At 34.4% G+C, this 21618-nt stretch overlaps 1 protein-coding gene across 1 annotated transcript in view; it reads left to right on the top strand.

Annotated features, from left to right (window-relative positions):
- Window positions 1–9347: 9347 nt before the first annotated feature.
- The window catches only part of LOC133196652 (uncharacterized), a 28049-nt gene continuing 15778 nt past the window's right edge, over window positions 9348–21618 (top strand). The window contains exons 1-3 of the mRNA XM_061332512.1: window positions 9348–9436; window positions 11069–11097; window positions 13941–14126. Of these exons, the coding sequence (XP_061188496.1) occupies window positions 9426–9436; window positions 11069–11097; window positions 13941–14126 (226 nt within the window). The 5' untranslated portion in view covers window positions 9348–9425. The remainder of the gene's footprint in view (window positions 9437–11068; window positions 11098–13940; window positions 14127–21618) is intronic.

The following is a 21618-nucleotide window of genomic DNA, read 5'->3' on the forward strand; positions in this document are numbered from 1 at the left end:
CAAAACCCAATAACTCTCGTGGAACCGCTGATTCTTTTTATATAATGTGCATTCAAGCTTAATGAAAATCATAGGTCTTTGGGAACATGAGTCAAAATGGGAGTTCACAGTTTGAGTCTCAGAGAAGCAAGCCATAATTACTCAAAATAACAAGCAAGCAATCCGTCACTCAATACATGATAAAGTAAATAAGTGTAATCAGGAAATTCACGTATTTCCTGATATTAAGAAATACATGAATACATTCCTACCTACTCGGCTTAAGAAATAAATTGTTTCTGTTATCGGTTAGGTCATACATGTATTCACTGAATTTTTCAATATTATTTACACGTATTTACTGACTTAAAGATTGCATTAATTTTGATGGTTTTTTTTTTGGTGAAATACAGCAGTTAAACTACATATGAACCATTAATGTTGATGTAAAATATTTCAAACTTTACCTGACCAATACTTTGTGGGTAGAGTGCAAAAGTTACCTGTCAAAAAATACCGTTATCTGATTTAATTCAGATTCATTCAAAATGGCTACATGTAATGAGGAGCGGCTTTTCACTGAGGAAGGAACTCTATACTTAGTCTGACAGTGACAACTTTCATGAATACAGATATGGCATGTCAAACTTTGCAATATTCGCTCTTTTCCATTTGTTTTGCATAATATTTATTTGCATTGTATAATTTTCCATTTATATTGTATAATTTTCCATTTGTATTCTATGATTTTCCTGTATTGTAAAAAATCATTTGAATTGTATATTTTTTTATTTGCATTCTACATTTTCAATTGCATTGTATTATTTCTTATTTGTATTGTAAAATTTCTTATTTGTATGTGATAATTTTTCATTTGTATTGTATCCGAGTATTGTTTATTTGCTTCGTTACGAAGGATTTAATTGGTTGAGTATTAGCCTGTGTCGTGTTAAAACGAGCGAGATGTTCCAGATGCTCAAAGCAAACTGGACTCCTGTATATATATATATTTGCGTGCATGTTAGAGGACGGCCATTTGATTCTTAAAAGGGAGCGCTGGCAGATGGCAAATAAATTATTTATCTTTAGAAATGTTGACTGAGAAAATAAATAATTTGATCTTGACTGTACTGGTACCCAACTCCCAAGAAACGGAGTTTTCGGGTTTGGGCAGATTTTCTTCTTTTTCTCCTTGCCTCTGGTTATCTTGAAAATAAATATTCTCTCCTGCGAGAGCATGAAAATAAATAATCTGATTCGACTAAATTTGGTACCCCCCTCCTTGAGAATTAAATGACCGTCCCTTAGCATGAACGCAAATAGAGGAGCCCAGTTTGTGTTCGGCACCCGAAACATATAGCTTGTTTTGAACACTATACTACAGAAAAAAAAACTAAAACTTGACCAATGAAATCCTTCGTAACAAAATAAATAAACAATCCATTGGATACAATTTTAACCAAAGTTGGTACAAAGCATCCGTGGGTAAAGGGAATTCTAAATTGTTTAAACGAAGGGTCAAGCCCACTTCCAAGGGGTGATAATCAAGAAAAGGCAAAAATAGGGTAGGGTCATTAAAAAATCTTCAAGAACCACTGGACTAGGAAAGTTGAAAATCATGTGGAAGCTTCCTAAGGTAGTGTAGATTCTAAATTGTTCCAGTCATGGCCCCCTGGTGTAGGGTGGGGCCACAATAGGGAATCAAAGTTTTACATTGAAATATATAGAAAAAAAGGAAAGCTGAGACTTATGTGGAAGCTTCCTGAGGTAGTGTAGATTCTAAATCATTCAAAACATTGCCCCCGGGGGTAGGGGACAACAATAGAGAATAAAAGTTTTTACATTGAAAATTATAGGAAAAATCTTTTAAAATCTTCTTCTTCAAGGACCGAAAAAGCTGAATCTCATATGGAAGCTTCCTGGCGTAGTAGATTCTAAATTGTTCAAATCATGACCCCCGAGAGTTGGGTGGGGCCACAATAGAGATTATATAGGGAAAAATCTTTAAAACCCCTCAAGAGCGAATCCATAATGATTCATATGAATTTGGAAAGATTCTCTAGTAGTGTAGACCCATTTTTGTTCAAATTACAGCCCCATTGTATTGGGTGGGTCCACAATAGGCGATCAAAAATACAGAACAATACGAGGGGTTATCAAAAAGTTCGTGGACTGATGCGATAAAATTAATTCATGTACTATGAATTCTGTTCTTACATAATTTATATGGAACATAAAACAAGAGGCCCAAGGGCCTTAACAGTCACCTGAGTATAATACAACACTGTAAAGGATCCATAGAAGTATAAAACAAAATAAACTGATAGTCAAAGCAATGTTGCCCAAGAATTTCAAAAATCTGGTAAAAATACCCTTGCTTATTGTAAGGTGATAGACCCGAGTGATCTCCTTAGGATCATACTTGGTTTTCCCAAATCTTACAGGGATGAGAATGAATGCAAAATATACAAATACAATGGACACTTGCCTATTGTGTAAGGTATTCAATATATACAAATATGTTTTTGTTACTTGCCTAGTGCTACAATTCAGTACACACAGACTTGGGTATACAACGTGGCTATTTGCCACTTGTCACTAATTACAATATGTCACCCTGACTCTCTGTGATTCTTTGTTTACTTTGATAAAGTATAAAACAACTATATCCAGTCTCTTGTCAACCATGACTCTTCTACCAGATACAATAACTTAGATCACAACAGTTTAAACATACTGTGTACAATTACAACTTTTGCTAAATATATAGATAATCTTTATGTCAATCTTTTATACTGCTTTCCAGGCAAGAATCTGACTTTGAGCATGTTTTGCTCATTTAAACTAAACATTCATTTTTATTCTGTTTATATATATATATATATATATATATATATATATATATATATATATATATATATATATATATATATATATATATATATATATATATATATATATAGAATATTATTATATATTATTATATTGAAATTTCTCCTTTTTTTCAGAATGAGACACAAGTGCCTTCAATTTGTGATACTAAAGGAAGCTGTTACAAATTTAGTTTGCCACAGTTCTGGCCTGGCATATGAGGACAGGAATAAAAGATGTTTTAAAAAGAAATGTCTATAGTTTAAGTTATAAGTATGACTAACTAAGATCACAAAAAACAAATCAGTTGCATTGCAAATGTACATATAGCATGTTTGCACTAACGACTGAATATTCACTCTCAGTGAAAGTGAAGAACTTTGTTGGCATGCAGGTCAATTAATTATTGTCACCGAATCATCTGTCAAATTCTCTGCATGCAGCTGTAGAATTTGATCAGAAAGATTAGCTACACTATTTTATGTATAAGTCTTATGTATAAATATAAAGACATTTTGGTTTCTAGTCACCAGTCTAATACAGTTTATAATCATTGTAGTGTAAAAAAAATTCTGGTCCATAAGTTGATTGAGACTTTATGTTTTAGTGAAATGTTTTGTTTATTTATTTCCAACTCGCTGTAAATCAAATGTAGTTAAAAATTTCATTACTTTCATTGTGTTTATGCGTTCTTCAATATGTCAATGACATGTATATCATGTTATGATGCACAATCAGTATTATTGTACTAGATTTATACTTGTCTCTTATTGATCTGCATTTTTGGGGGATAATTAATGTTTAAATCCTACTGTGAACATCTTTTCACTTGGTGCCAGTGCTTGAAAGAAACCAGCCTGTCAATAATTTTTAAGAAGATGCTGAGATTAGCTTTACATCGTAAAACAAACTGGACATTGTATATAGTATAGCATATCATTGTTAAAGATGTATGTGTGTTTGCAAACTGTACATGTACAAATGATGTTTAACATGTTCTCTTTCTTGTATTGTAGATATAATTCTTGTATTACATCATGTATATTTCATAGAAGATTTTGTTAAAAGCTCTGTTTTCATAATTTAATTATTTTCATGTACATAAAGACTTTGATCGTTTGTTTGTTTGTTTGTTGTTTAACTGATACTCCCTCTTGAGAATTTTTCACTCAAATGGAGACGCCACCACTTCCTGGTGGAGAGCTGCAAATTTTACTCAGGACCATTGAGCAGTGAGGGACCGGTCTCCACATCCCACTGTGGGATTCGAACCCATGACGTAAGAATCAACTCCTTACTCTGTGACTCTAGAGCAGACGCTCTTACCACTGTGCCAGGCAATTTTGTTCGTGGAAATTGGTTGAAGTATTTAACACGAAATTCTACTGTTTTTAGTCCTATATAATCCATTCTAATGAATGATCTAGAAGTGTACACAGAGAACTTTGTACTGTAGATTTTAATATTATATTGTTTATTATTTGAAGAATTTGATGTAACCTCAGTCACATTACTACATGTTTGTTAGATTATACTTTGCTTCATTAAGAACCTGACTGGGGGATTAAGGGAACTCTAAGTACAGTTGAACTTCAGCATTTTGAACACTGATATCTCAAATACCATGGATAATTCAAAGTGATTTGGAAGTTTCACTCACTTTTTTTATATTTATATTTTATCCTTGGTCTCTCAATTCCTCCAAGTTTCTTCTCAGTTCCGTTGAGACCGAGGTATCAAAGTTTGACTGCAATTTCATTGTTTTTATTGTTTTTAGGCCTTTATAATTCACTTGATGAATGATCTAGTAATGTACACAGAGAATACAAAACGGATTGAAAGCAATAAAGTTATGAACTTCTGTAGATTTTCTTGTGTTCATTTTCAGTTCAAATTAAGAAAAAAAGTGGTGATTTAAAAAAAAACTGATCCTTTTTATATACACGGATTGTGAATTGTGATTATAAAGTGAAATATAAAAAACAAATATACTGAGTGGATTGGACAACAGAGTAAGTCTATAATTTTACTGTCCTTTGACTTTGAACTTTGAGAAATCAACACCTCAAGAATGATATGGGAGAATTTAAGAAAAAATATAGAAAAAAGCACAGAAAACATATCTGATTATTAAGCTTAAAGCTGAACACAATTCATAAAAGGAAGAATTATCTTTGACACCATATTTAGTTTTATCCAAGATTGTCACTCGCTAGCTGCTTCATAAGCCTCAGCTTTGTTCAGAGTTGAATGTATTTTGCTTTACAGAATTTACCTGAACAGACATCTCTTTCATGTGTGATGGACTTAGGCGCAACAAAAATGACATCTGTGTGCCACTGCCACTTCAGGAAAAATAATTACCAAAGATATTCGATGTCAATTGCACTGGTCAATGCATTACAAAATAAAATAAACATAAATGCGCCCTCAATAAAACAAAATGTAAACAAAAAATACATGCACTACACCCAACAGCGATCAGGTTGAATTAGTCAGGTGTGGGTTCCAGTGCTTGCATACGAAACAAGAAATATAATATGGCTTAATTAAGCCTATTTAAGAGATGTGTTCAACTAGCTTTAACAAGACCAATTGTTGCATATAAAGAACCAGTTGTTTATTCAATTATATATTTTAATATGTTATACTCCAGAGTCACTACTTATCTGATTGGGTTAGGTTTCTGCCTGAGTGGTAAGGTTCTAAACTGACTGTTTTATGACTCTGCCTGAGTGGGTTAGGTTTCTGCCTGACTGGGTTAGGTTCTATACTGACAGTTTTATGATTCTGCCTGAGTGGTTAGGTTCTAAACTGACTGTTTTATGATTCTGCCTGAGTGGGTAAGATTTCTGTCTGACTGGGTTAGGTTCTAAACTGACTGTTTTATGATTCTGCCTGGGTGGTTAGGTTCTAAACTGACTCTTTCATGATTCTGCCTGAGGGGTTAGGTTTCCGTCTGACTGGGTTTGGTTCTAAACTGACTGTTTTATGATCCTGCCTGAGTGGTTAGGTTCTAAACTGACTGTTTTATGACTCTGCCTGAGTGGGTTAGGTTTCTGCCTAAGTGGTTAGGTTCTAAACTGACTGTTTTGTGATTCTGCCTGAGTGGGTTAGGTTTCTGCCTGACTGGCTTAGGTTCTAAACTGACTGTTTTATGATTCTGCCTGAGTGGTTAGCTTTTAAACTGACTGTTTTATGATTTTGTCTAATTGTTTTAGGTTTCTGCCTGAGTGGTTAGGTTCTAAACTGACTCTTTTATGATTCTGCCTGAGTGAGTTAGGTTTCTCCATGACTGAGTAGGGTTCTAAACTGACTGTTTTGTGATTCTGCCTGACTGGGTTAAGTTTCTGCCTGACTGGGTTAGATTCTAAATTGACTGTGTTATGTTCCTGCCTGAGTGGGTTAGGTTTCTGTCTGACTGGGTTAGGTTCTTAATTAACTGACTGTTTATGATTCTGCCTGACTGGGTTAGGTTCTAAACTGACTTGTTCATGTTTCTGCCTGACTGGGTTAGATTCTAAACTGACTGTTTGCAGTTCCTGCATGAGTGAATTAGGTTTCTAATTTGCCTTATTCATAATTTCTGCCCGACTTGGTTAGGTATCAAATTGAATGTTTTAGGTTCAGTTTTAGGTTTTAAAAGTTACTTGATAATGTTTCTACCTGAGCGGATTATGTTCTTAGCAAATGGTTTTTATTCCTTCCAGACTGGATAAGGATTTAACCAACCTGGTTTAGCTATGAAACTGACCGTTTATGTTCTGCTTAACCGTTACTTTCACTTATATTTTATATTTATTTCATGTGTAAAAGGCGTTATTACGTCTCTTTTTTTCAATACATGACTTACTTAGCCCACCCTGGGGGCTGATTATAATTAGATTTCCAGGAAAAAAGATTTTTAAATGTGTAAAATATTTTCAGTGTTAAACCAACTTAGTCCTTCTCTGATGCCAGACGCCTCTACCAAGGTGCATGGATTTCAGAAATTTGGTTGAAGGCTAATTGCTCATTATACCTATGCAAATAGTTTGACTGTTTTTTTCCAAGAGGAGAGAAAAATATTTCAAATTTGATATGAATTTTTAATACGTGGCTAGCAAAGCCCAAAGCTGGCTCTGCCTATATCCTGGATTTTTAGAGTGTTGACTTCTCTCAATATGCATGCAAAATGCAAACAGCTGTCTGCGAGATGTGCAGGAATATAGAAAATACTATGATTCATAATATAATTTATAATATTAAAACTATAATCTAAATATTGCATAAATAAGGATGGCTTTGGTTCAGTCTTTCATATATTTATTATTTTAAAATAACGCCTTTCCATTTTTGGATATAACTCCTTTTCAAACAGACCGGTAGTACGAATGCGAGTGGGGGGGGGGGGGGGGACTTCCACACCCCACTTTTTGGGAGAATAGTCTTGCTATAGTTTAAATATAAAAAAAACATTTATTGATTGCTTGGTCCCTTAACTTTTTGTTGCAGTATGGTTAAACTCGGGCAAGTCATTGCATTTTAAAAAAGTTTTACCGAAGAGTTAGAAAAAGATTCCCCTCAAGTTTAGGCAGTTTATTTTTTTCGGGGGGGGGGGGGGGTGTTTCTTTGTTTGCTTGTCAATTCTATGGGAGACTGCCCCCCCCCCCCCAACACACACACTTCAAAAGCACGGGCCTGTCAAAAACATAATGGCCCTTCAAAAGGCGTAATAACGTCTTTTTGAAAGGTGTATTAATGCTTTTAGAAAGGCGTAATAACGCCTTTTGGAAAGGTGGAATAACGCCTTTTGGAAAGGCGTAATAACGCCTTTTGGAAAGGCGTAATAACGCCTATTCAAAAGGCGTAATAACGCCTTTTTTTCGCGTTATAACGCCTTTTGGAAAGACTAATTACGCCTTTATTTGCGTTATTACGCTTTTTTCCGCGTTATAACGCCTTTTCAAAAGGTAATTACGCCTTTTTTCGCGTTATAACGCCTTTAAAAAGGCGTTATAACGCCTTTCAATTTTTTTTTTACCGTAGTTTGAAAAAGTGGTGGGCTGGGCAGCTTTTCAACGAACAATTTAAACAGTAAAAGGATGTGCCCTCTCCCCGCCCCGTGATACTACGACCTTGTACATGTATTTACGAAAGTCTATTAGGATCAAACTACGGTAAAAAAAAAATTAAAAAGGCGTTATAACACCTTTTCAAAGGCGTTATAACGCGAAAAAAGGCGTAATAACTCCTTTTGAAAAGACCTTATAACGCGGAAAAAGGCGTAATAACGCCTTTTGGAAAGGCGTAATAACGCCTTTTGGAAAGGCGTAATAACGCCTTTTGGAAAGGCGTAATAACGCCTTTTAAAAAGGCGTAATAACGCCTTTTTAATTTTTTTTTTACCGTAGTTTGATCCTAATAGACTTTCGTAAATAACGCCTTTTTTCGCGTTATAACGTCTTTTGGAAAGACTAATTACGCCTTTATTTGCGTTATTACGCTTTTTTCCGCGTTATAACGCCTTTTCGAAAGGCGTTATTACGCCTTTTTTCGTGTTATAACGCCTTTGAAAAGGTGTTATAACGCCTTTTTAATTTTTTTTACCGTAATTTGATCCTAATAGGCTTTCGTAAATACATGTACAGGGTCGTAGTATCACGGGGCGGGGAGGGGACACATCCTTTTACTGTTTAAAAAAGGTTTGTTGAAAAGCTGCCCAGCCCACCACTTTTTTTGGCAGTATAGGCAAACTAGGCAAATGTGTATGAATAAGTATATAAATATTATTTTGCTGTGAAAGAAGTCGATCTTAACCTTACCCCCCCCCCCCCCCCCACACACACCAACACATACACACACACGTCCACACAATAAAAGATTTTCGAGTTTGCCCCCCCCCCCCTTTCTTTTTTTCTTTTGTTGGTTTGTCAAAGTTTTTTAAAGCAAGTTATCTTTTTTTTCTTCCCTTTTTCTTCCCTTCCTCCCCTCGTTTTTTTCTCAAAGATGATACAACGTGCCAGAAAGGAAAGAAACAAATGGACTCCCTTATATACCTGCTTGAAATTGATAACCAAGTTCTAAACTGCCTTAGTTTAGTTTTCGGGGTGAGATTGGGGTTATTGTTATTTTTTAATTTTTAGATTCCTTTGTTGATTGGTGGATGCGGACAGGGTTTTTTTCAGCTATATTAATCCATTCTTTAATATTCTTAATTCCATTCCATTAATTTATACCTCTGCTTTTTTAAAATTATATAAGCAGTTTCCTTTCTTAAGTTCAAATAATTGCCTTACTTAATGATACCTAGACTAAAAAGGATTTGATAACATCTGAAAAACACATAAACTATAAGGTCATTCAATTCAATCGGGTTAGGCCTTCCCTCTCCGATTACATAATCCAGAGTCATACCGGAATTTGTTTTTCCGAACTGCCTGACTTAATAGACTCCATTTACAGGCTGCAAGGAAAACTTTTCCAATATTTGAATGTGAATTTGAAACTTTGTAACCATATTTTTTATACGTTTGCCGATTCAAGGAACTAACTGAGGAAAACTTACATCGATATCAACCATTCGCGCTTTAAATATGATTTACAAGTACGTACATATTTGATTGATCATCATACTTTTTGTGTTCTCTAAAAGTAAAAGCGAAAGTAAATACTTGTGTCTTTCTTACTAGTGATAACATATCTGCTTTAAATAAATCTGGTGCAGAATATTAGTAAATCATTGGCATTTCCTACAATAAATTGATAGAAATTGCAGGAAAAGGAAATATAATTTACTTGTTAATTCCAAATTTAACACATTTATTACATTTTCAACAGTGAACTACTGTAAGCACAGTCAGAAAATAAACTTTATTAAATCAACATTAATTTTACAGTGTACATTGTAACAGAAAGATTGGAGAAAGGGGTGCTGGTTTTAATCAGACTGAAAAAAACTGAGGACAATAGGAGAAGGGGGAGGGTTGTTAATCAAACGGAAAAAAAAAACATGTAAACTTCTTAAATGACAATATCGAACAGCTATACAGTTCGATAAATATATATTTCAATCTATGGCAAAATTAGGTAACCTGTAACAATAACATTAATGAAAATAAATGAATACACTCTCCACTCTCAAACCCACATTTACGTCGGAACCGGAAGGGGGAGGCTAGGAAGCTTAGCGCCCCCCCCCCCCCATTTTTTTTTTTTTTTGCAAAGATAGACATAATATAGGCAATGAAAATTGGGGTTTGTGTGTGTGTGCTCGACGTAGAAACTTTTTGCTGGTTTAGTCCCCCCCCCCCTCCCCCAAACTTTCAATTTGCTTCCGACGCCTAGATGCATTAAACTATTTTTAGTATATTTTAACAAATCTAGTATTCTAATTATCTTTAAGTAGATGATTATTTTATAAGATATATATAAAGGAACTGTGGTAAAAGTTCTTAACGAATACAGAGTTCATTTGTCCTCGATTAAACGAGATGACTTTATAGGGAGAAGAAGATAGAGTCTGTCTTACTTTTGGCTGTCCTAGGGTGGAGTTAATTAATCATGGTATTTGTTGCCAAACATGCGGACCTGATACCAAACCACACACTCCTCACTCTATATGTCTACCAATCATACAAGCACTCTGTTCCAAACACCTTTTACACTCCCAAACCAACCAATGCTCATTCAAACCCATGAATATGAATGAGATACTTTATGAATGGATACACAGTAAATTCCAGAAGACTGTAATTTACGATGGCTTATAGATAAAAATGATATAATGAAATGATATATATTAAGTCATTAAAAAATGTATTCATATTTTTTAGAATAATTTTCTATTCACCCTGTGACACATAAATAAGAGACATAGGTAAGAGAGAAAGTCTAAAAGACTTTATGCATGGGTTCTGATGTTAAAATAGCTGTGTTATATCTCTGAATTAGCTCTCTGATATTGATGACTCATTACACAGAGTTTGTAGAAAAAAAGAGCACACGTACTAGATATGGATATAGAATTTTTTTAAACCTAGTATAATTTTTTTTAACTAGCCTTACTTTCAAGCCTTGTTTTAAAATTAATTTTGACATTTCATTTACAAGCCTTGAGGACAGAATTTAAGATTTGTGCAGAACAATCAAAATGTAAGAAGAGTTTCGAGGCTTGTATCAAAATGTCAAATTGGGTTTTTTGTCCCCACATTAATATGTTTTTCTTAAATTATTTCAGATACATACTGGAACTTCTCCTGGATGCAGGTAACAACCTTTCAAAAATATTCAAGCAAGCAACGATTCCACGACCGACCTTCTCTTCCATCGGGTGGCTTACTTTAGTAGACTGCATTGCATTAAGGAAAATTTTGAAAAATGGTCGCTTACGCGTATCTTACCGAATTTTTTTTTCATTTCAACCCAATTAGAAATCTGTGTAAACAAATTTAAATCTCACTTCTAATTTGGCAGCTTTATGCTTTTACACAATTTCATGAAATGATATACATGAATTTTGTTGAAATGTGCATTTTAAAATTTAGAACTGCCATTTGTATAGATGATTTTACACAACCACCTTTAAGGTATCAAACCAATCATTGTTTCTACTATATACACGTAATTCTTTGTAGAATTAAAAAAAGATTAAAAATGATCAATCAGGCATCTGAATTCATGAAAAAATATTTAGCAGAAAGCATGTTAAGTGTTTTAAACATAGTAACATTAGTTGATACCAAAATCAGGGTCCCTACACGACATTTTATGGGGGGTTTTAATCTGTAACCGGGAATAACCTCAAAACCACGTGTTTCCAATGTGTTTGTAAACATTTTTGTGCACCCCCCCCCCCACCCACCCACCCGAAAGCGCCCGTCTATGCCCTGAAAGAAATAGTTCCCTGGCGCGGATCCAGGATTTTTTTCCAGGGGGGGGGGGGTCCATCCAAGTCAAAAAAAAAATTCGAACCCAAAAATTTCTTGACAAGCAGAAAAAGGTAAAATTCATTTCCAAACGTGAAAAACACCTATTTCATGGTGATGATGATGGGGTCCACGTTTTATGGGGGGGGGGGTCCAAAGTCATTTTTTATTTGCTTCACTATATACTTTTGATAATACTGCAAATTCCAAGGGGGGTGTTCGTCAAAAGACTTCATCAAATTTACAAAGTACTTAAAATAGGCCAAGCATAGATATTGTAAAATGTAAAATAGAGTAAGTAAAAATATTAAATTTCTTATGAAAAAAATTCTTTATTACATATGGAACTACCATTGATTTAACAATAAGCGCTGTGATACTTTAAAAAACATTCTGATAAGTTACCTGTATGTGTTCAATAAGTTCGGATCTGTTCATTATTAAACTTGGACATTTATTGTCAACTTACTGGATAGTGCCAGGTAATCCTAAAACAAAAGAAAAATGTTATATTTTGTCAAACAGAAGCCAATTTTTTCATTTGTAATTAAATTAATGTAATAGGTAATCATCACACAATTAATTTCATGGAATTGATTTTTAAATTTTTTTTTTACTTTTAGATTCACAGTTCACATTAACACAATTATTAAGGAAATCCTGTAAATTCTTTAACTTTTAGATTCACGATTTACATGAATTCTCTTGAACAAAAAAAAATCTGGTTAAATAAGGTTATTGAAAGAATATAAAAAATCAATGTTTAGGTGAAAAGCAACATGAACAACATATATGCGCCATAAAGGTGACCTATTCAGAATACTAGTTCTTCGGTTACTGTCAAAGTTCATGTATATAAAATATTCAATAATTTTCACATTTAACCTGTCAGTTTAGTTCTCAGACTCTTTAACATGTACCCTTGTTAAAGGGTGGTCTTCCGAGTGCTGTGAAACAGGGGTCCAGCACTCGAAGTCGAAGATAACATTTCTCTTTCACGTAAAAATTCTATGAAAAGACATTGGAATTAGCCGTGCCTCGCCACCCACATTCACCACTTTAAAAGGCACTTATGTTGGCGGGCGCAGTGGAAATAATTTTCGAAACTTAATTTTTTTAAGATTATGAAGTAAACTTTTCATTAAATTCTCCATACAACAAAAAAAAAACAACTGGTCTTCAAATGGAACGATACAGATAAAATGAATCAGGGATTCAGAGGGGAAAAGTTTGTTGGTACACGTACTTTCTTTTTGAAAACATACCCTATAAGATACATGTTTATTTAGAATTAAAGTATACGTTGCCAAAAGAAACCTTTTGACAGAGTAAAATGAAAACATAAAATAGCATACAATAATTGTCGAAGTGGTTCATTTTCTTAAAAAAAAGTCATAATTAATAATGAATACTTACAAGTTACACAAGAGCTGCCTATCTTTAAGACGATTAAGCCGAGTGTATTGATTTTTTTTAAAATTCTTTATCTGCAGGTAGATAATGTATATCAGCGGTAGCATATTTCTTATCTTAACAGAGGATTTTTTTGTTTAGAAGAGAATAGATTTTATTTGTCAATCATTGTTCCACTGGGGGCGTAACATAGATACAAGTAAACATGATTTGTAAACACTCAGGAGGACAAGAAAACATATAAACATACACAGCAATACATAACATAAAAAAGAAAGAAAAGTAGACGACTGAATTTTATGATACAAAATAGAGTATAATAAACAAATTAAAAAGGTAATTGGTTTATATTTAATTAATTACCTTAATGTGAATGTATTCTCTAAAAGGAACGCTGGTGCAAAAAAATAGAAATCCTCGATATATACATGTACATGTAAGAAGAAATTCGGAAATTAAGCGAAATTGATTGTATTCAAATTGACATGATTTTGAAACTAAGCTCACACAACTTGCATACAGTTACACCTTCGAATGTCTTAATTTACCTAATAAATATTCCTCGTTTCATAAATTCTTAACTTTATATATTACTCCACATTTTTGGACTTGCAAAAAGCAATGGCTCAACAAAAAGAAAAATAGCTTCTTATATGTTATATAATATTACTAATTTTAATAAGATTTCGAACCATCATTGTCTTGTTCGAAAGATGATGTAATTGATATAATTATGTACTCCTAAAAATGTATGTAAATATATTTCTTTAGCACTGGTTTTTGGACGAGACAATTTTTATCCAGTTCGCTCTTGTACTGAAGTCACACTTGCCGAAATTCCACTAGACCTACTAAAGACGTGTGCTGAAAAAAAGGATTTCATAATACACTGCCTCTCAGAAAATACCAATGAGGAAATGGGTCTCAGTTGCTTTACACCGATTTGGATTGATCAAGGTAATCTGTTCATTGGGTTTAGCTTACACAAAACAACAGCTTAAGTGAGTTTGAAAGTTATTCGGTGTCCGTCCGTCAGTATGTTTGTAAACTTTTCTCAATTTCGACTTTTTCGAAAACCACTTACGAATTTCAAGTATATCTGATAAAAACGATTTAGATTTAAATTTGTAAATTTGGAGAAAGGGGAGAGGGGTTAAATACATGTAAGGACCTGGTGAAGGCGAAGATAACGAACAGTGATCGATCTCATAAAAATCTATAGTTAACAAATTTGTGAGCAGGGCATAAAATACGGACCCCTGGAAATTCCATAGTTGGGATCAGGTGCCTAGGAGGACTAAGCATCTCCCTGCTGACCGTGAGTCCTATGTATCGACCAGGTAAACGGAACATTCCGTAGTCAAATTCAGTATAAAAACAAAGGCCTAACAATTGGTATAAAATAAATCAGCCAACATACGACCTAATGACAGGTTATATTTTCTAACAAGGTCATTATAAATACCATAGAATTTACGAAATGCTGACTTTAAACGAGGTTGTTGAAATCCCTGTAACATCAATTTATCTGTCAGTAGCCTGGCTCGATTTAAAAATTGATCGTACTCGGATCATGCTCGTGAGTATCGAATAAGTTGGGAGATGTAAACACCATATGTAGGTGATAGTTGGATATTACTACATAAATAAAAGGAAAATTGACAATGGAAAAGCTGAAGTCGTTTCATTTTTCATACAATTTAGTGCAGTCACAGTTGTTTAGTCGGTAGAGCGCTCGCTCCGTGATCGGAAGGTCATGTGTTCGAATCAAGGCCGCGACTGACCTAAGTCGACAAAAAATAGGAAGCAACTGTTCCTTCGCCAAGCACTCGGCACTTTGAAGTGAAAGTTGCGGGTCCTTCGGATGAGACCTTAAAACCGAGGCTCCGTGTCACGGTAGGCGTTGGCACGATTAAGAATCCTCACTGCTCAGTGGCCCTGAGTGCCAAGTAAAGGTCTAAATTTGAAGCCCTTTACCGGTTTATGGTGACGTCTCCATATGAGTGAAAATCTCTTGAGGGGGACGTAAAACAATATACAATCAATCAATCAACATACAATTTAGTTGTTAGTTTGCCTTTCTATTGTCAGTAAAACATCCAAATATGAAACAAATGTGGTAGACTCTGTGAGGTCTTTTATTTCAAGTTCACTGGGATATATCGAGTCGACATATGAATGGACGAAACTATTGTTAAGCGATAATACGTTGTCGATATATTTAAATGTTGAGTTGAAGGTCACAGCAAGTGTTTTCTTCTTCTCATGTAAAAGTTTTTGAATAAATTCTGCTTCATAGGAATATAAGAACAGGTCGGTTAAAAAGGTGCACAATTAGTGCCCATGGGAATTCCAACAGTTCCAGGTCTCCGAAGACTACATAAATGTTGTCAAAGAGGAACACCAGCATCCTTTAAATATCAACTTCAGAGTACTTAAGTGTAGAATCAGATTATTTTTAACAAAGTAATTTTGTAGATGACCAGTCGCAAGATAAGAAAAATTGCGACTTCCAATTTTGTTGAAGAAGCAGTTGTCTATAATATCAAAAAGCCTAGTTTTTGATTTATCATGAGGAATGGTTCTATAAATGTAGAAAAATCGTCTTGATGTTTCTGACTTTTGAAAAATTTGGTGATTTTAAATTTTCTAAAAGCAGGCCCGTAGAACGCGGGGGGGGGGGGGGGGGGGGGGGCGGTCCCCCACTTTTTTCTGAGTATAGTATTTTGCTATAGTAAATTTTCTTTTAGAGGCGGGTTCCTCCCCCCACCCTTTTTGATGTTGTAAGGTCGAGTACTGGCAAATTCCCGGAGTCGCCCCCTCCCATTTTTGAAGCCGTTGCTACGGGCCTGAAAAGTTCTTTTGAGTTTTTGAGAATCCACATCTGATTTACACAACTTCTAGAATATGCTATAACACAGTACATCTGAAGTTTCTTCTTTAAAGCAGTTAATTTTGTAAGGAGTAAAGATAGGGGCTTGGTATATATAGCATTTGTTGGACCCGGCAATGTATCTCTGTAAGGATTTTTATGAAGTTTAGGAATTAAGTATAGGTAGGGTAGATCGAAGTCACCTTGGTTGACTGAAATGTGATTTTGAAGAATTTCATCTTTAGAAAGTGAACTGCGAGTATAAATTGGATTTCCAGATGTGGAATTAAACCAAGTTCTTGTAAAATACTGTTATGATAATGAGTTTTACGAAGACGATATTGTTACAAGTCTTGTCGGCTGGAACCATGACATATTGTTCATGTAGTCTTTTTAATTCTTTTATCACTTCCGATTAAGTGAAAACGGAAGATGGTTCGCATATTGCCTTTTAAATTTCTTATACGATTTTTAACTGTACTGGTCAGAGACCAGAAGAGCTTATGCGATAATAAGGTGTCCTTCGTCCGTCCGTCTGTCTGTCTAGCTGTCCGTCTGTCTGTAAACAATTTTTCAAAACGCTACTCCTACAGTTTTGGTCTGATTTCAATATAACTTGGCACATAAGTAGACTACACTAAGATACATAATTTAGTGCATCGGTTTTTGATTTCGATGAACGGTGTTGCCATGGTTACTAAAAATAGAAATTTCTGTGAAAATCCTTTAAAACGCTACTCCTCCTACAGTTTTGGTCTGATTTCAATATAACTTGGCACACAAGTAGACTACACCAAGATACATAATTTATTGCATCGGTTTTTGATTTCGATGAATGGTGTTGCCATGGTTACTAAAAATAGAAATTTCTGTGAAATTCCTTTAAAACACTACTCCTCCTACAGTTTTGGTCTGATTTCAGTATAACTTGGCACACAAGTAGACTGTACAATGATACATAATTTAGTGCATCAGTTTTTGATTTCGGTGAACGGTGTTGCCATGGTTACTAAAAATAGTAATTTCTGTGAAAATCCTTTAAAATGCTACTCCTCCTAGAGTTTTGGTCTGATTTCAGTATAACTTGACACACAAGTAGAATGCACTATCATACATAATTGAATGCATTGGTTTTTTTTATTTCGATGAACGGTGTTGCCATGGTTACTAAAAATAGAAATTTCCGTGAAATTCCTTAAAAACACTACTCCTCCTACAGGTTTGGTCTGATTTCAATATAACTTGGCACACAAGTAGACTACTCTAAGATACATAATTTAGTGCATCGGTTTTTGATTTCGATGAATGGTGTTGCCATGGTTGCTAAAAATAAAATTTAAAAAAAAATCCTTTAAAACGCTACTCCTCCTACAGTTTTGGTCTGATTTCAGTATAATTTGGCACACAAGTAGACTACACTAAGATACATAATTTAGTGCATCGGTTTTTGATTTCGATGAGTGGTGTTGCCATGGTTACTAAAAATAAAAATTTCTGTGAAATTACTTTAAATGCTACTCCTGCTACAGTTTAAGTCTGCTTGTAATATAATTTGGCAATAAGAAGACTATACTAAGATACATAATTGAATGCATCTGTTTTTGATTTCGATGAGCAATGTTGCAATAGTTACTAAAAATAGAAATTTCTCTGAAAAATGTTACTCCTTCTACAGTTTTGGTCTGATTTCGATCTAATTTGGCACACAATTAGAATATACTACGATACATAATATGTATTTCAGTTTTTGATTTCAGTGAATGGTGTTGTCATGATTACTAATAATAGAAAGAACGAGGGCGCTTTTGATTGGCATTCGGCAGGAATCTGGGCGCACTTGAAAAGTGAAAATTCCATTGATCTGTCACATGGAATTTTAGCATTCTTTTGATGTATCGGGTTCCTCTGAAATAGGAAAGGGAAATATTTTCCCGATACTGTATTTTGATTTGCTAAAAAAGAACTTGAAAGTTGGCTAGATGAGTCATTTGGTACAAAATGTTACATTTTTAAACACGTTTTTCTAAAAATTTGATATCTCTGGGTCATCTCTCCATGATTTTGAAGCGGTATTTGTGTGCATTTTAATTAAAAGAAACTAACAAACAGTTGTAAAAAATGGAGAGAAGACCCAGAGACGATAAAAAATGAACTTTTTCCCCAAAAATTCCAATGTTTAAATGCGGTGCTTCATTGTCGCTTTAAAAACCTAAAAGTGTGTGTAGCGGTGATAGCTCAGTTGTATGCGTTACCCGTCCAGTGCAATGAAAAAGAAGTATTTTTGGTTCGATCCTCGCATGGAGCGTTAATATTTTTTTTTGTACAAACAATCAATTCTTTTGTCAGTTTAATTTTATGAACTGATTTATTTTCAAATTTTCAAATAGATAAATTCTCGTTCTGCTGCACAAAAAGCGAAAGCAATTCTTCCAACCTACTGATACTTTAATATATACAACTATGTACTTGTAATTGGATTTAGCTATACCCTATATGTGTTTATTATTTATGTGAAGCGTTACTAAGTTTTAGATGTAGTAATTATTAAGATAAGCGGAGTGATATATTAAATTTGGCAAACTATTTCAAACTAAATGTAACATTTTCCCATGTGCGTAACTTTGTAAAGTATGTCCAGCTGTGGTCAACCGACCAAATCGTAGACATTTAAACTATAAATGTTTCGTACGCCTTATTCCTGCAGATCACACGCCAAACACGCCCATCTTCTTTCTGTGAAATACTTTCAAAACGCTACTCTTCCTACAGTTTTCTTTTGATTTCAATATATTTTTGCACAGAAGTACACTACATTAAGATACATAATTCTTTTTATTGTTGCATGTTGCAAAGTTTCAAATCCAAATGCCACTTTTCCTCATCAGAGACTTCTGGTTAAATATACATTTGTATTTCTAAAACTCTTGTAAAATTAAAATTCATTCTGACAAAGTGTTCAGATCTTCCTTTTCATATTTAGCCAACCGTCTTGCATAATCTTCGATAGAATTTTTCATAGAAATAAAGTTCTGTCGCTAATTGAAAGATCGAGGCTCCCTTTAAGGTAATTGCTTTCATGTCTTCATTTTCAACTTTATTGACATCACCAGTAATGACATGTCCAGCTGGACTGTAGTTTAAAGAAGAAGAAGAGAAAGAGCACTGAAGAGGATTTTGTTTTAGATGTTTAGTATCTAAGTACTGCAAGGTTTGTTTATAATTGAAAAGTTTGGAAGCAAAAGTTTGGAATATCTGTATGAAATGCAGGGTGTAGAGTTCAACTTGAAATATGGTGGAATACAAGACTGAACTTTTTTATGATCAAGAATGTTGCTTATGTTCACAGCATCTATTCCTTTTTTGGAAAATTTAAGTTTAAGGTACGGACGGGTTGAGTCAGAATTATCTTCCGACGCACGTCAGGTGGCTTAAAGAGCCTGTGCTGGGCAACATCCATAATCACAAACACTAGTTTGTATTCTGCAGTTAAAAGAATCTAAGTATGGACTCGCTTAAGCTTCTTCTAATAGTCCATTCCAATATTTCAAGGGAACCGAGTAGAGTTTGGAACGAATGTGGTGAAGACCTAATTGTATATTGACGTAAGGGAAAAGGAAGTGAATCAAAAGAGATATGTATATTTGGTCAATTGTATGTCTGATGTCTATGGCTACGCCTACGTCTAGGTGTATTGTTTAAAAGTCTCATGACATTTACATTTGCACACTGTGGGCTTGAAAGATTCCCTACATTATTTATGTTGTCGTTGCAACCAAACGGAAAGACCGTGCCTAGTTTTCTGATCCAGTATTCTTCTCGTTGTCTACGGAATGGAGTACTCGAAGTCGGACTATTAGTTGGATGATATATTTTTTTCAATCATTCAATATTCAAACCTGCTATGTTATGTTGATTAAATGTGTTCAAACAGTAACCCCTAGTTGTAGGGCCAGGGTGAGGCTACAGTATGGACATCATAAGAAAATACTTGCAAAAAGTATTGGAAAACCAGAAATCAATAGTGTGAGCATACTAAGTGGGTCAAACTAGTATGCCAATTCTCATAAAGTAGATCGAAGACAACTTCTAAATTTAGAATTTGTTTAATTTAAATTTGTATATGACAATTAATTGAACATTAAAGAATATGTCATGAAGGAGGACCAATCTTGAAATATGACGTCATTAATTTGTTAGGCTTACATATATTTTCTAAGTTTTCAACAGAAAAAAACCTCAAAACGACTCATTTCTTGGGTTATTTTCCCTGAGAAAATAGTGTCCACAGCCGTCGCCCACTTCAATTTTTGAATATATTGTGTAAAATCCTTTAAAAAATCACATTTATCAAAATTTTTATGGGCGATGCATGTGCTTTATATTATTTGATAGAAAAGATGTCCTTTCTACTTTTTAAGAAAATACGGGAAAATGCACAAGTTCACGATGACAAAATATTAGCATTTAAGAGGTCATTTGAGAAAAACGATTTGTATGTTCTTACTGCATGAAATTTCAATGATTCAGAAAGCACGAATTTTATATTCTTACTTAGAAAATACAGGGCCTGATTTGTATTGAAACCGTACCTTGTTCTTTTAAATTTGGCAGAGGACAATAGGAATATTCATGCCAAATCTTTAGCTCACCTGAGCTGAAAGCTCAAGTAAGCTTTTCTGATCACATTTTGTCTGTAGTCTGTCTGTCTAGCTGTCCGTCTGTCTGTAAACTTTTCACATTTCCAACTTCTTCTCCAGAACCACTGGGCCAATTTTAACCAAACTTGCCACAAAACATATTTGGGTAAAGGGGATTCAAGTTTGTTCAAATGAAGGGCTACGCCCTCATTCAAGGGGAGATAATTCAGAAATAGTGAAAATATGGTGGCATATTTTAAAAATCTTCTTCTCCAGAACCAATGGCCCAAAAAAGTTGAATCTTATAGGAAACCTTTGTTATATAGTGTAGATTCAAGTTTGTTCAAATCATGACCCCTGGGGGTAGGGTGGGGCAACAATGGGGGATCAAAGTTTTCTATAGGAATGTATACGAAAAAACTTTAAAAATCTTCTTCTCAATAACAGCAAAGGCATGTTTAGTCATATTGAAATGGAAGCATTCTCAGGTATTGAAGATTCAAGTTTGTTCAAATTATGACCCCGGGGGTTGGGTGGGGTCACAATGGGGGATAAAAGTTTTACATAGAAATATATAGGAAAATATCTTTAAAAATCTTCATCTCAAGAACAGCAAAGCCATGATTTGTCATATTAATGTGGAAGCATCCTCAGGTATTGTAGATTCAAGTTTCTTCAAATCAAGTCCCCTGGGGTTAGGGTGGGGCCACAATGGGGGATCAAAGTTTTACATAGGAATATAAAGGAAAAAATCTTTGTCTCAAGAACAGCAAAGCCATGTTTAGTCATATTGAAATGGAAGCATCATCGGGTAGTGTAGATTAAATTTTGTTCCACTGAATACCCTTGGGGGTAGGGAGGGGCCACAATGGGGTATCAAATTTTTACAAAGGAATATATAGGAAAAAAATCTTTAAAAATCTTCTACTCAGGAACAGCA

Source organism: Saccostrea echinata, unplaced genomic scaffold (genome assembly GCF_033153115.1).
Source record: "Saccostrea echinata isolate AGI-Se365-2 ecotype Australia unplaced genomic scaffold, CSIRO_AGI_Sech_v1 ptg000030l, whole genome shotgun sequence".
In the NCBI taxonomy this organism is placed as follows: Eukaryota; Metazoa; Mollusca; class Bivalvia; order Ostreida; family Ostreidae; genus Saccostrea; species Saccostrea echinata.